The sequence below is a fragment of the Benincasa hispida genome, chromosome 12 (genome assembly GCF_009727055.1).
Source record: "Benincasa hispida cultivar B227 chromosome 12, ASM972705v1, whole genome shotgun sequence".
NCBI classification, from domain to species: domain Eukaryota; kingdom Viridiplantae; phylum Streptophyta; class Magnoliopsida; order Cucurbitales; family Cucurbitaceae; genus Benincasa; species Benincasa hispida.
In genome coordinates this window covers 17,957,429-17,974,221 of record NC_052360.1, presented here as the reverse complement: position 1 = coordinate 17,974,221, position 16,793 = coordinate 17,957,429, and the positions used below count along the sequence as shown (strand labels likewise).

Sequence of the window (16,793 nt, the reverse complement as noted above, 5' to 3'; positions counted from 1 at the left end):
GCAATAGAACTAAAGGTCTAATGAACTTTCTATAAAACGATGCTAAACCCATAAAGCATTGTACATCCGTTACTGTTTTTGGAGTTGGCCATTCAGAGATGGCTGTTGTTTTAGCTGGGACTGTGGTGATGCCTTTGTTGCTGATGACAAATCCCAAGAAGTGTATGGTTGTTACAAGGAATGTGCATTTTTTTTAGATTGATGTATAACATGTAGTTGTCTAATTGTTGAACACTTTTCTTAAATGCTCCAAGTGATCTTCAACACTTCTGTTGTACACAAGAATATCATCAAAGTAAACAATAAGAAATTTATTTAAGAATGGAAGTAGAACCTGATTCATTAAATACATAAATGTGCTAGGTGCGTTGGAAAGGCCGAATGGCATGACAAGCCACTCGAATAAGCCTTCATTTGTTTTAAAGGTTGTTTTCCATTCATTGCCTGGCTGAATACGAATTTTGTGGTAACTGCTTTTAAGATCTATTTTAGAAAAATATTGGCTCCTCCCAATTGATCAAACAAATTAGATATTCTTGGTATTGGGAATCTATACTTGGTAGTTATTTTGTTAATTGCTCGGCTATCAACACACATATGCCAAGTCCCATCTCTCTTAAGGGTTAACAACGCCGGTACATCACATGGACTTATGCTCCTTATCAAGTAAATTTTGTAATTCCTTTTGTAGTATGACATATTCTTTGGGACTCATTTTGTAGTGGGGTAAATTGGGTATTGTAGCTCCAGGAGTAAGATCAATTTGATGTTGTATTTCCCTTAGAGGAGGAGGGAGGGTGTGTGAAATCTGTCAATAGCTCATCCACTCTCTTGTCGTGGTTTCTTTTATGTTCTTCAATTTCTGGTTCTTGAATTACTAAAGCCCATGTGTCTTTAGGATCAGCATAAAATTGTTTATAACTAAGAACAATTGCTTTTGCATTCCTTCAATGGACTTTTTCTTTCTTGGTTGTTCATCCTTGCCAATTGGTAGAAGGATGATTTTCTTCCCCATCCACTGTAATTTGTGGGTTGCTCGAACATCATACTGCCAAGGCCTTCTCAAAAGGACATGGCATGCATCCATGTCAATAATGTCACAAGAAATCTGATCTTTGTATTGATTTCCGAATGGATAGAGTTATAGAACAAGTTTCAACCATGTAAAACTCTTAGGTTTGAGAAAGAATCAAAATACTCTATTCATTCACCAAAGATATGAATATATACAAGTGTACAAAGCATAGAAAAGGAAAATATCACAAAATATTTACAAGAATGGAAAACCCTAACTATAGAATTATAACACTCCCCCTCAAGTCTGGAGCAATATATGTTAATCATGCCCAACTTGTTACATAGATAATCTATACGTCTTCCATCCAATGCTTTCGTTGAAGATATCTCCTAATTGTTCTCAAGTCTTCACATATCCTGTGTAGATACCAACCCCTTGTTGAATTTTCTCACGTTAACAAAATGGCAATCAACTTCAATATGTTTAGTCCTTTCATGAAAATACTGGATTAGACGCGATATGAAGTGCTGCCTTTGATTATCACACCACAACTTTGTCGATGTGGTGATTCAAATCCCAACTCACAAGGAAGTTTCAATATATCCAAGTCAATTCACACACAGATTGTGCCATTGCTCTATATTCTGATTCTGCACTTGAACGTGACACCACATTTTGCTTCTTACTCTTCCAAGAAATCAAATTACTACCAACAAAAACACAATACCCTGAGGTTGATCTTCTGTCTTCTTTAGATCCTGCCCAATCAGCGTCTGAGAAACATTCAATATTAGTATGACCGTAATCCTTATATAATAAACCACGCCCGGGAGGAGCCTTCAAATAACAAAGAATCTGTTCCAATGCAACCCAATGATCAACTGTAAGGCATGACATGTACTGACTCACAATGCTATGTCGGGTCGAGTCACCGTAAGGTAATTAAGTTTTCCCACTAACCTCCTATATCTTTCAGGATCTTTTAGCAATTCTCCATCTTTTGTGAGCTATAAGTTGGGCATCATTGGGGTACTACATGGCTTAGCCTCTAGCTTTCCTGTTTCAGTCAACAAGTCAAGTACATATTTTTTCTGTGATAATAGAATTCCTTTCTTGCTTCTTATTACCTCAATTCCTAAGAAGTATTTCAACATGCCAAAATCTTTTGTATGGAATTGACTATGAAGAAAGGTCTTTAGAGACTGGATCCCTAAAACATCATCACAGTAATCACAATATCATCCACATATACGACTAACAAGATGACACCACTCTCAGATCTCTTAAAAAAGACTGAATGATTTGACCTGCTCTTCCGCTTTCCAAAGCTTTCAATCACCTGACTAAATTTACCCAACCAAGCTCGTGGGCTCTGCTTTAATCCATACAAGGATTTACGAAGGCGACACATCGTTCCATTCTCCCCCTGAGCAACAAACCCTAATGGTTGCTCCATATATACGAACGAAAGAATCGTCATCTCCTTGAGACAACCAAAGCTTTGCTGTTTCAGATGCATGTTCCAAAATTCTTTTGGGCTGATGCTGTTTCCACAGCTTGTTTCTTAATAAATTGCATGTCCTCTTCCATTCTTAAGGGTGAGATACCTTTTCGTACTTTATGCCCCAAGCAACATTTGTTTCCCATTCCACCCAAAATATTTGGTTGTACCTACTTTGTTCAGGATGTTCGGCCTCAGCATACCAAGTTGGATCCAAAGTCCTTAAAATGTATTTTCCTTGGTTATTCTCGTGTCCAAAAGGGGTATCGGTGTTATTGTCCTAGTCTAAATAAATATTTAGTCTCTCCTGATATCACGTTTTTTGAACATACTCCATTTTTTTCATCACCGTCTTTCTCTTCGAATAAGAGTCAGGGAGAGCATAAGGAATTAGAGGATGATTTCCTTGTTTACACAGTTATTTCTCCTTCCGATCCTCTTCCTGATTCATCTCTACCTGTGGCTACCTCTACTCTTCCTCTCATCGTTAAGGTCTATACTCGACGACAACCTCCTCCAGTTCCATGCCCTGTACCAGAGTTTTCTTCATCATTGGATCCAGAAACGGGTGATGATCTTCCTATTGCTCTTCGTAAAGGTAAACGTACATGTGCTGATCCTATTTCTTCTTTTGTTTCATATAACCATTTGTCGCCTTCCACATGTTCATTCATTGCATCCTTAGAGTCTATATCCATCCCAAAAACTATTCATGAGGCTTTGTCTCATCCGGGTTGGTGTGCCGCAATGGTGGAGGAGATGACTGCCTTAGATGATAATTGTACTTGGGATTTAGTTTCTCTCCCTGCAGGAAAGAAGGCTATTGGTTGCAAATGGGTGTTTGCAGTTAAAGTCAATCCNCCTTAGATGATAATTGTACTTGGGATTTAGTTTCTCTCCCTGCAGGAAAGAAGGCTATTGGTTGCAAATGGGTGTTTGCAGTTAAAGTCAATCCTGATGGTTCTGTTGCTCGGTTAAAAGCACGCCTCGTAGTGAAAGGCTACGCACAAACTTATGGTGTTGACTATGCTGATACTTTTGACTATGCTGATACTTTTTCTCTCCTGTATCAAAAATGGCATCTGTGAGGTTGTTTATTTCATTAGCTTCAATCAATCATTGGCCTTTACATCAGCTTGATATTAAAAATGCGTTTCTTCATGGTAATCTTCAAGAAGAGGTGTATATGGAGTAACCACCAGGGTTTGTTGCTCAGGGGGAGAATGGAATGGTGTGTCGCCTTCGTAAATCCTTGTATGGATTAAAGCAGAGCCCACAAGCTTGGTTTGGTAAATTTAAAACTGATGACAAAGAAATTGATTCAGTGAGATGGACGGTTCCTGATCCTAAAACAAGAGTGGAGGTTCTATCAGCTATAATGACATTTGGTGAAGAGGTAGATGTGCAAAGGTTAGAGAATAAACTTGGGTTATCTGTCATATGGTCTGTAGCGCCAGAGTCGATGACCTATTTTGACGTGGAGGAAAGAAGGCATTTAAAAATATTACTTGTCTTTGCGATGGTCGTAATGGGAGTAGAAGATGATGCCCTCAATGACTCTTGATACTGCTGAAATTTAGCAAACTCCTCTGCAGAAATCGTAATTGACTTGTTAAGATTATCAAGAGTAAAGGCGACATGTGCAGAGGGTGATGGCATCCTCTGACCTTTATTTAGCAATCTTCTGCATTCACGTTTCGTATGGCCAGTTTTATGACAGTAATAGCAAACAACACCTCCTGGATTTGATCTCCATGAATAGTAGTTGGATCCATTCAACTTGTGTTCAGTTACGTTTGACACCATAGGAACAATCTCAGACATTACTGGTTTCTTATCAGCCATTACCTCAAAAAATAGACACAAGAGAGCAGAGAATCAAACCCTAAATTATTGAAGAGATGTCTTTACAAGCGGTGAGTATATCTATGTATCCCAAACAAATACACCACCAAGAAGGGCCAACAACACTGAGGAAACCCACAGAAGACGGACGAAAAATGATGGCGCACGTGCCTACACGTGCCGGCGCGTGGACGAACAGCAGGTTGGAACAAGCGGCACGTGAGCCTCACGCGCTAGTCAGATGGCAACCGGACTTTGGGGTTTTGCAGATCGGCGGCTGGGCTCCTTGTTGGATTGGGCAGTGTCGAAAAAAAACAGCTTCTTCTTCTTCTTCTTTTTTTTTTTTTTCCCCGGTGGTGGTGGCTAACGACGGTGAACGAACCGAAGACGGCGATTGTGAGCAAAAGTGTAAACTCACCTCTCCACAAAACCCTAAACGTATCACAAACGGGTTCTAAATTCTCAAACCCTAAGGTTCACAAAACCCTAAATTTGTTTAGACAGCTCTGATACCATGTCAAATTCTTAGGTTTGAGAAAGAATCAGAATACTCTATTCATTCACCAAAGATCATATACAAGTGTACAAAGCATAGAAAAGGAAAATATCACAAAATATTTACAAGAATGGAAAACCCTAACTATAGAATTATAACAAGCCACAAGGGCTTCTCCTCCTTTTCTAATCCAAGAAACCTTGTAAGGATTAGGGTGAGGTTCTGTTTTGAGTTTGAGGGCAGTGGCAGTGACTAACTTCTTGGAGACAATATTCTCACTACTTCCACCGTCAATTATAACATTGCAAACCTTTCCTTCAATAGTGCATCTTGTTCGGAATAGGGCATGTCGTTGGTGTTGAGATTTAGTCGTTGGAGTCAACAAAATTTTCTGCACAATACAACACAATCGATCCCCATCATCTGATTTTAGGTAAGGCTTCTTCTTCCTCTTCTGTTTCCGAAGCTTCTTCTACATCTTCTTCTTCATTTAATACGGCTGCAACCCTTCTTTGAGGACAATTATTAAATAAATGACCTTGCTGGCCACAGCAAAAACATTTACCTAAGTTTGGTTTATCGTAGGGATTTGAAGCTTTTCTTGCTGTAGAGTCCACATTTCTCCCTTCATTGGTGGTTTTTTCACGAGACTTCAATTGTTTGGTTGGATATTTGGCCACTAGATTTTGAAAATTCTTGACTTGTTTTTGCACTGTCCATTTGGTTTCTTCTATAAGATGTAGTTGGTCTTTCCCACGAACTTCCTTTATCCGGTTGTTTCTTTTTCTTATCTAACTGACCTTCGATCTTCTTGGCCCAAGTCACAGCTTCAGCTAGGCGTCCAAGTGGTTGGAGTTCCACCTTTTCTTGAATTTCTTGTCTTAGGCCTGAAACATAACGTACAATCCTGTACCTTTTATTGAAAGTAAAAGGAAGAAGAAAGAAGACAAGATTTTACGTGGAAAACCCTAGACTAGGGAGAAAAAACCACGATAGAGAGATTTTTATTAATTTTGTCACACACCCAACACCACAGACTCAGATATAAAAAGACTCTGGATAATGCTGTAGAAACAAAGTAAAAGGACTAAAATGTCCTTAGGGCAAATACATCATATTTCAACACTCCCCCTCAAGTTGGGGTGTAGATGTCAATATGTTGAGTCATTTTCCCCAATGAATGTTGGATTTCTTTTGTTGTTTTCTTTATTTCCTCCAATGCTATAGGATCTAGGTAGTCATTTTGTTGGATTCTTGAATATGTTTTAATCTCATGATGGGTATAGGACTCATCCATTGATTCTCTTGAATCAACCTTTCTTGATCGTGTTTCATAATCAAAAGAGTAATTTTGAGTCTTGAACGTTTCTCTTGGGCTGTAAAAATCCATTCTTGATGATTATTTAATTCATCTAACTCCCAATCTTTACATTGATATCTTGAAAAATGGGTTTGATTGGATCTTTGGGACCTTTTCCGATATTGTCGCCTTCTTATTCCATCCCAAACTGCCCTTGATACATCATCAAATCACTAGAATCACTAGAATCACTAGAATCAAATTTCCAATGTGGATAATGATAGGTTCTTTGAGAAAATCGAGCATGGGCAAAATTGTTGAAATTCTTCTTCAAAATCACTTGAATCAAAATTCCAGCACTCTTTTGCGAAGTAAATTTGATTTTCCTGCCCATACCAATTGTTGTATTTTTTCTTGGACGCCATATTTGGTCGGTAATAGTCCATTCTTGCAAAATCTTGAAAAATCTTTGGTTTCTTCTTTCTTTCTTGGAATTTCAAGGGTTTCCCCTAATTAGATGTGTGTTGTTTGGCAACGAGCACAACTCACGAAGCTCCCTCTTGTGATCAACGTCATCAAGAGTTTCCCGAAATTCCATTGGCGACAGTTAATATTGGCTCAGACAGATGCTCTGATACCAAATTGATGTAGCCTAGGAGATAAAAGAAGAGAATTCTCTCCAAGAATCAAGATTGTTGATCTTTTATTAGAATGAATAATGTATTTCATACCAGAGGGGAAAGTTCCTATGTTTTACTACAAGTGGGAGTAAAAATGGAATTAATCTAGAATATTATCTAATTACCCAATTAACCCCTATTCTTCTTACATCACAACGACTGGAGTGGCATGGTTGGGATGGTGTCGGATAGAGTGGGCAGCCCCGGATGGGGCTCGAAGGACCTGGTGCCAAAGTTGGAAAAAGGCGCGACCGGCTGTTGGCTCTAAGTGTTACTGATCCCAATTGGCTGCACGGCAAGAGGACCAACAGTGGATTTGTGTGATTGGGCAGCACCGATCACCTGTGCGGTTGAAGGAATGTTGTCGATCCCTTGCACGGCTGGAAGAACCTATGCGGCTGGAGGGATCCCTTCTGACGTGGCTTGGCTGGTTCCAATCAGCTGTTGTGACTGCGTAGGGTTGAGGATGGATCGGAGAAACCGGTCGAAGCAGCCTGAATTGTAGCGGTATTGGTTGCTTCTGATGTATTTTCATTGCCGGCTAGGGTGATTGAATTTCCATAGCAGCTAGGGTTTCATCACCTTGCTCTGATACCATATTGAAAATAGAAGGAGAAGAAAGAAGACAAAATTTTTTGTAGAAAATCCTAGACCAGGAGAAAAAATCACAATAGAGAGATTTTTATTGATTTTTTGTCACATACCCAACACCGTAGACTTAGATATAAAAAGACTAAGGAAAAAACCATGCTGTAGAAACAAAGTAAAAGGACTAAAGTGCCCTTAGGACGACAAATACATCATATTTCAACACCTTTCACCATGGGACAGATTCAAACGAGCTCCCAATCTGTGGAATTCTTCCGTGTAATCCCTCATTGTCCTTGATCCTTGCTTGCAATGGTGGTACGGTTGAAGAGTATATGCTCATAGTTGATTGGCAGAAAGTTCTCTTTGAGTAGCTTGACATTCTTGGCCAAGTTTGATTGGCCTCTTTCCAAATGCTCTGCGGTTTGTTTGTAATTGATCCCACCAGGTGGATGCACCTCCCTTTAATTTCAAATTTCAAGGCTACAAGCTTGACTTTCTTTTCTTCGGGAGTGTTCATGTAATCGAAGATGCTTTCGACGTTCTTGATCCAATCAAGAAAGTCTTCTACTTCAAGATTTCCATTAAAACTTGGAAGATCAATCTTTATTTTGTAATCGCTGGAGTTCCAATTGGGTTGATGGTTTTGTACATAACCTTCATGGCGTCTGAAGTTGTGATTTTTTGCGTGTTGAAGGCCTCAGTGTAGAAATTCTTCTTCTTCGCTAGATGAATCCCAATCTTGTTCTCTTGGTGGATCTCGTTCCCTGTGATTTCTTTGCTGTACAATCTGTAGGATGGCTTGTCTCTGCTGTACAATCTGTCCAATCTTTGCTGGGTTTTCTTCCTGATGTTCTCCTATAGGTTGTTCAATATCTTGGTTTCTTGGTTGATTTGGTGGATGAACTTGATCCAATCTTGATTCGATTCTTCATCCAAGTGTGCAGCCAATGGTGGCCATGAAATTTCCATATTTTCAAGGCCTCTCTCAACCAACAGAAAGCGTCGGGTTGAGACAAATGCATAGAGCAAAGCTGGGAGTGGGGATGTCATTGCAGCCTTATCTTTCTCAGAAGCAGTGGTAGATTTCTTACCATGCCATTAGAGTCCCTTTCTCGAAGAGCTCTGATACCAGTTCTGATAGAAACTGAAGTCTGGAATGTGAATTTTATTAAAAAAACTGATCTGTGCAAATGAATACAGCAAGCGAATTCTTTCCAAGTGTGCGGCCATGGTGGCCATGAAATTTCCATATTTTCAAGGCCTCTCTCAACCAACAGAAAGCGTCGGTTGAAGACAAAGCTGGTGGGGATGTCATTGCAGCCTTATCTTTCTCAGAAGCAGTGGTAGATTTCTTACCTGCCCATTAGAGTCCCTTTCTCGAAGAGCTCTGATACCAGTTCTGATAGAAACTGAAGTCTGGAAGTGAATTTTATTAAAAAACTGATCTGTGCAAATGAATACAGCAAGCGAATTCTTTCCAAGTGTGCAGCCAATGGTGGCCATGAAATTTCCATATTTTCAAGGCCTCTCTCAACCAACAGAAAAGCGTTGGGTTGAAGACCAAAGCTGGTGGGGATGTCATTGCAGCCTTATCTTTCTCAGAAGCAGTGGTAGATTTCTTACCTGCCATTAGAGTCCCTTTCTCGAAGAGCTCTGATACCAGTTCTGATAGAAACTGAAGTCTGGAAGTGAATTTTATTAAAAAACTGATCTGTGCAAATGAATACAGCAAGCTATTTATAGAGCTTAAGACCAACTAACCAACTAATTAGTGTTAGAAAAACTTTAACTAATCTGCTGGACAGAAAACAGAATAACCAAGATTGGTTCTAAAGCATTAACGCGAAATAAAAACTCTTTAAAGAACTAAACATAAAGGCCCACGGTAAAAATTAATTAACCTAAGAATGACTAAATATCCCAAAAAACATGCCAGATTAACCCGAGATACTACAAGATTAACCCAAGATACTACAAGACTGCATCAATCGTCCTTGTGCATTCTTTTATGGTTAAGCTCAAGGTCTATCACGTTCACATACTGCATTTTATTACAAAGCCATACATAATGGAGAAAAGCAGTCTTTGTTTTCTACTTGGGGTAATTCCCGTACTTAGGAAGTAGAAGATTGGTTCATAACGGCAAATGATGGATTTCCCAATTTCAAGTTCCGTCGTTGATTTTGTTGACGTTCATGCAATATTTATGGAAGATAGTGATCAAATGCCCAACAATACAATTATTGGGAACTTGATAGTTTACACGGTTATTCTCCCTTGTGAAGGCCTAATCAAATTGTGTTCCTATGGTTGCATGTATATATTGATGGGGATGAATGATGGTATGAAACAACTTAAGGCAGAAAACCTTGCGTTTTAAATATGTTGAACATCTAGAGGCGGTTATTTGTTCCTATGGTTGCATGTATATATCATGCTAGGACTAGCTATTGGTGACGAGATGATATTTGTATTTAGTTTTGCATGTGAATCTTTTTCGAGTATTGTCCATTATTGTGCATTTAATGAATTAATTGCTTCTATAAAGATTAACATACAAAATTTAAGAAGTTCTAACTAACTTGTATAATAAGTCAATACAAAATTAAGTTGTTGATTAGTGAATCAAAGTTGATATTTAATAGTAAAAAAAAAAAATAGTAAATAAAATTTAAACTACTTAATCAATCAAAATTAATTAAAATAAATATAATAATTAATCAGGATTTAGTATATTAATTCAATTAAATTAAGTTGGTACTTAATAAAATAATTAACTTATAACGAATGATATTTAGGTAGTGTAGATTAATTGTAAATTAATTTTTAATCAATAGGCCCTCTGGCCCTTATCCATGCACATGGAAAATGAAAAATTTTATAGTTTTAAGATGGCTCTAAAACTCCATGGATTGGTTAGGTACTGGTTGCTTCACTTCTCTCATGAGTCCATGACAAACAAAATGTTGGAATATGTATCGAAAACCCATCCATTGGTAGAAAACTTTAGTAAAAACACCTTCTTTAAGGATTTTATGACCTTATACATTACCTGTGCCTTATTCTGTGATTTTGTTTTCCTCGCCTCTACACCATTTTAAGTTCACGGAAAATGAATACTGGCTGAAACAGGTATGAGTTGTTTGTTGGCCAACCACCATTTTACACTAACTCTGTGTATGCATTGATTCGGCACATCGTAAAGGTATTCTATCTCACGATTTAATATTTATCCATGTTTTTTTTCCAAAATATTTAAAGTGCTAGCTAATTTTACATTCAATAAACCAGGATCCAGTTAAATATCCTGATAATATGAGTTCAAGTTTCAAGACCTTTTTGAAAGGACTGCTCAACAAGGTTCTTCTGAAGTTTCAATGCCTGATTCAATTGACCAGTTTTCTAATGTGTTGCAACTTCACATTTTTACTTGATTTGTGCTTGAATTTGGGATAGGTACCTCAAAATCGACTCACATGGCCTGCACTTCTGGAACATCCTTTTGTTAAAGAAACTTCAGATGAGCTGGAAATGAAGGTGATGAATTTCTTGTTGGTTACAACAACTTGGTTATAGATATGATCTGGGAAGCAGTATATCATGCATTTGCTTCAAGATCTTGGCAAGACACGACATATGTAGAGTATTAAAATTGTGCCACTGCCAACTAACATTGTACCAGACTTGGGCCAACCCAACCTCTTATACATAGGCCCATAGCTCAATCCATGGACCTTGCTCGATGAGCCAAAATTGGATTGGGCTCGACTGACTCTTTGGATTGGGCTCGAACTGACTCTTTATATTATTAATTTTTATTTTAAATTTAAAAATAACCTTGAAGAGACTTATTTATAGAGTGATTTTAAAATCATATTCACTTACCAACTCCCACCCACCCTTGCACTTAATCCCTTCATTTATTGGTTTTAACCTTCATGCATGTGTAGATGAAATTTAGTTAGTTGTTGAATTGACCTTTTAAAATTTTAAAGGTATTATTATTTATTAATTAGTATTAGTAATTATATGTAAAAAATATATTGTTATATTGGATTGGGCTTTTAGGCTAGCTCGACGGGTCGATCCAAATTAGGGCTTGGGGTTGGGCCTTTGATTCTTTGGGTTGGGCCAAGCCGGTGATGAGGTTGACCTACTACCAACTAGCATTTTACTATTACACAGTGGTCCTTGTCATTATGATAAGACGTCTCTTTGTGTAAAATCTTTAATAGATGCTTGAATGTGAAATTACGAAAGCTATAACATCCTAAAACTGTTTCCAGGAGTTGCATGCTACATCTGTTACAACCAGAGGTTGCAATCCAACTTGGAGGGGAGAAGGAAATGCTAGTCTTGCTTCAAATGTTCCCAGTCCTGGGGGTAAGTTCACATCTATACTTATTAGAATTAACATCTTCATCAACCACTGAAATTTGACCATCATTTTACAATATCGAAGGTAGAATTGATGCCCCAGCTGGTTTCCAGGAGAAGAGCACTGTAAACACCCCTAATGCTCAACTTAACAATCCAAACTCGTTAAAGGGAAATAATTCCCATCTTGAGGAGTTCCCAGGTTTTGTAAGTCCCAATGATGTTAAACATTCAGGTATGAAGCAACTTGTTTTGTAAGTTAAAACTATTAAGGCAATGAACACGCTCATCTTTTTGTGTTCCAATGGTCAAAAGATCTCTTATTCCACAAAATTTGTCTTGTATTATTTGAAACACTAATTTCCTGGGACCTAGTTGTTGTTGTTGCTTCTTGGTTTGTTTACTTATAGGTTGATTTGTACTCTTAACATCCTACTAAAGCTTGCATATGAAAATATCACAGTTCTTTTACTAAGTGATAGCTGATATTGTTGAAAATGTTGGTTTTGCCCTAAGGGCGCTTTTGTCTTTTTACATGGTGTCTACTGTTTTAGGGTTTCTGTCATTGGGCTATTTATATCTGAGTCTAGGTGCTTTGTACGGTATAATAAAAATTAATAAAAATTTCTCTATCGTGGTTTTTTCTCCTTGGTCTAGGGTTTTCCACGTTAAATCTTGTCTTCTTTCTTCTTCCCTATTTTTCAATATGGTATCAGAGCAAGGTGACGAAATCCTAGGTCACTTTAAGAAATTCAATCAGCAACATTAGGAGAGGATGAAACAATGGCAAAAGCATCAACAACCGCCACAATTCAAGCCGCCATCAATCAATACCTTCGGATGATTCTCAACCCAATCCAGTCACAACAGCTGTTTGGGATTAGCTCAACTGCGCCGCACCAGATCCAGCCGCCGTTTGGAGAGCAGATCAGCACAGCCTTCGCGCACCAGCCGATCATGTCGCTTCAGAACTCCAGCGCACCGTCGGTTGCAGATCAGACGACCCAAGCCAGCTCGCCGACGAGTTACAGCGTCGATCTCCAGCGTGTCGATCCGTTCAGGCGTTATCCCAGGGCGTCTGACCCTTCTTTCAGTGCGGCTCCGGTTCGATTTTCGACGAACTTCAGCCCATCTGCCCCCTTTTCCAGCGCGGCTCCAGTCCTGCATTCGACGAGCTTGACTGTCTTCTCCAGTGGCCTCCAAGTTGCGACTCGTCCAGAACACCAGATCCACACCGCTGACCTACAATATCTGATCCAACCTTAGATCCATGCCGCCTAGCATGCTGTGCCTATTGGTCAGTATTCTTCTTCTGTTCCTATCGGACAGCACCCTACAGCCTCTGTTCCAAGTGGGTCAATCAGTCGTGGTAGACCCTGGACCACTGGGCTTTACTTTGGTTGGAATTCAACAACAAATTGCTAGCCTCCAACAATAGATTGCAGCACTTGGGGCATAGTGTGGGACCACAACGAATCATCCGACAAATTCCCATCCAGATTTGTCTTCTGGCCTTTCGTTATACTCGGAAAACCTGGTAACTGCTTACTCTACTTTACCTACTGCGAATATTTTGTCTGGTTATGGGGGAATCTCTGCAGAGATAACCATCGGAGAGAAACTAAACGGCCAGGATTATTTCTCCTGGTCTCAATCTGTTAAAATGGCCATCGAGGGGCGACATAAATTCGGATATCTGATTGGGGAGATACCAAGACCAAACCCTGGGGACCCTTAGGAGCGGATCTGGAATGGGGAAGCGGAAAGCCCCTTTTGATATTGATAAACAGCATGGAACCTCAGATCGGAAAGCCCCGACTTTATTCTGCTACTGCTCGGGACATTTGTATTCGAAAAGGCAGAACGCTTCACGACTTTATATGCTGCGGAAACAAGTCCATGAATGCAAGTAAGGGACCATGGATGTGAAGTCCTACTTCAATAAATTGTCTCTATTATGGCAAGAGATGGACTTTTGTCGTGAAGTTGTCTGGAATTGCCCGGTTGACGGAGTCTAGTATTCAAAGATTGAGGAAGCTAACCATGTCTATGATTTCCTGGCTTGCTTGAACTCGAGATTTGACACGGTTCAGAGTCGGATTCTGGGACAAAGACCGATACCGTCCCTTATAGAGATGTGCTCTGAAGTCCGATTAGAGGAGGGCAGGACAAGTGCTATGAATGGTTCCGTTGTTTCTACTATGGACTCTGCTTCTTTTAGGGTCAAGTCCTTTGGATCTGATAGTGACAAGTAGAATGGAAAGTCTCTTCCGATATGTGAGCACTGCAAGAAATCGTGGCTCATGAAGGACCAATGCTGGAAACTATACAGTCGACCCCCAAATGGCAAACATCACCCATCAAATGACAAGTCTAAGTCCAGCTGTGCTCTCATAAGTGAAACTGTTGATGCTGCATCCCAGGTGACTAGTTCTGCTAATTTAGGTACTGTTTGGATCGACACTGTTGTCTAATCAGATACTTTTCTCAGGCCTTTAGTTTCTTTATCTAAATGAATCATGGATACTTGACTCTGGAGCGACTGATCTCTTAATTGGATCATCTGATCAATTCATCTCCTATTATCCAAGTGCTGGAAATGAGAGAATTCGAATTGCAGATGGATCATTTGCTTTTGTTGCTCGGAAAGGTCACTTCTCTCCGTTTCAAGGATTGATTTTACAGGAATGTATTGCATGTGCCGAAGATTTCTTACAATTTGCTGTCTATAAGTAAAGTAACTAGAGATTTAAACTGCAGAGTTATTTTCTCACCAGATGATGTTTCGTTTCAGGACCTGAGCTCGGGAACGATGATTGGCACTGCCCGACATGATAGGGGACTCTATTTTCTTTCTGATGATACTTCCTCTAGGAGTTTGTCTAGGATTAGCTTGTTATCGTTTTTTATTGTTTCTGAAAACATTATTTATTATGGCACTTTTAACTTGGACATCCAAGCTTTCATAATATATGAAATACTGCATTTATTTTGTAATGTGAATGTTTCTTCTTTATCTTGTGATGTTTGTATTCGTGCGAAACAACCTAGGGTCTCTTTTACTTCTCAACCTTATAAACCTTCCCAACCTTTTCCATTTGATGATACATAGTGATGTTTGGAGTCCGTCTAACGTCACGACTGTGTTTGATAAACGGTGGTTTGTCACCTTTATTGACGTTCACACCCGTCTTACATGGGTGTTTCTCCTTACTGACAAATTTGAAGTGACGTCTGTGTTCCAATAATTTTACACTACCGTTGAAACTCAGTTTAATGCTAAAATAACCATTCTTCGAAGTGACAATGGATGGGAGTTTGTTAATTAGACTCTTCGTGAGTTTTTGACTTCGAAGGATATCGTCCATCAAAATTCTTGTGCTTATACTCCTCAGCAGAATGGGGTGGTTGAGCGGAAAAATCGGCACCTTATTGAGGTGGCTTGATCTCTCATGCTTCCTGTGTCCTTATCTTCATATCTATGGAGGGATGCTGTACTTACTGCAGTTCACCTCATCAATCGAATGTCCTCCCGTGTGCTTAAATTCCAAACACCCCTTGAGTGTTTTAAAAAGTCGTTCTTGTCCACTCGTCTCTTCCCAGATGTTCCTTTAGGGTGTTTAGGTGTGTACCGTCTTTGTTCATAATCTCACGACCCTCACTAGAGTAAGTTCGCTCCTCATGCACAGAAGTGTGTGTTTTCTGGATATCTACTTCATCAATGGAGCTATAAGTGTTTTCAGCCTTCCTCCCAGAAGTACTTTGCCACTATCGACGCCACTTTCCTCGAGGATAAACCCTTTTTTCTCGTTAGTCCTCTTCAGGGGGAGACTGCTAGTGAAGAGGCTAACACATCCACATATTCTGATCCTATAGACCATATCCTGTCCTTCCTATGAAATAGGTGCCCTGGATAACCTAGTATAGGAAGAATCTTATAAAGGAAATAGTTCCCCTTGTTGCTCCACCGAAAGTTGTCCAAGAGTCAGAAACCGGAACCATCTCAAGGTACCTCTACTTCTGATGATAACGAGTGTCTTGGGGGTGATGTGGTTGAGGGTGATGTAGTTAATGTGATGAACTCGGATGAAGTCAAGATTGGTGATGGTAATGAGTTATTAGGTGATACACAAAAAACTGAAAGCATGCAATAGAAGGATGAGCGTGGTTCTCACCACCAGCCTTGTACTGATAAACAGGTAGAAAAACCTGGTGAGTATGCTACTCTTGATATGCCAATTGCCCTACGAAAAGGAACTAGATCATGTATCAAACATTCTATGCAGGGTTTCTTTTCCTACAGTAATCTATCTTCGGGGTTCAAGGCCTTTACTACCAACCTGGATACTGTGATGATACCAAGCAGTGTGCATAAGGCCATGGAAGTTCCCAAATGGAGAGCTGTAGTTATAGAAGAAATGAGAGTGCTTGAAACAAATAAAACTTGGGATTTGGTTGTTCCTAAAGGCCATAAAACCGTCGGGTGAAAGTGGGTGTTCATTGTTAATACAAATATGATGGAACTCTTGATCAAGATACAAGGCCAGACTGGTTGCAAAAGAGTTTACTCAGACATATGGGGTAGATTACTCAGAAACCTTCTTTCCAGTGGCGAAGCTTAACACGATTCGAGTTCTCCTTTCAATTTCCGTAAACAGAGACTGCCCCTTACATCAACTGGATGTAAAGAATGCATTCCTAAATGGTTTGTTAGAAGAAGAGGTCTATATGAGCACACCTCCAGGTTTTGAAGCACGGTTTAATAATCAAGTTTGCAAACTAAAGAAATATCTATATGGCTTAAAGCAGTCTCCGAGAGCTTGGTTCAATAGATTCACTATTTTTGTTGAATCCCAAGGGTTTGTCCAAGGGCATTCTGATCATACCTTGTTTACTAAGAGATCGACATCAGGGAAGGTAGCTGTTCTAATTGTCTATGTTGATGATATCATTTTATTGAGATTGTCAAGTTAAAACAGAGGATG

The 16,793-nt window shown here is 39.4% G+C and overlaps 1 protein-coding gene across 3 annotated transcripts in view; it reads left to right on the top strand.

The window, feature by feature from the left end:
• The window catches only part of LOC120067183 (serine/threonine-protein kinase TIO), a 32,847-nt gene that overhangs the window by 6,837 nt on the left and 9,217 nt on the right, over positions 1-16,793 (top strand). For all 3 annotated transcript variants that reach the window (XM_039018659.1, XM_039018658.1, XM_039018660.1), the window contains 5 exons: positions 10,564-10,636; positions 10,723-10,791; positions 10,888-10,968; positions 11,718-11,814; positions 11,894-12,043. In XM_039018659.1, the coding sequence (XP_038874587.1) occupies positions 10,564-10,636; positions 10,723-10,791; positions 10,888-10,968; positions 11,718-11,814; positions 11,894-12,043 (470 nt within the window). The remainder of the gene's footprint in view (positions 1-10,563; positions 10,637-10,722; positions 10,792-10,887; positions 10,969-11,717; positions 11,815-11,893; positions 12,044-16,793) is intronic.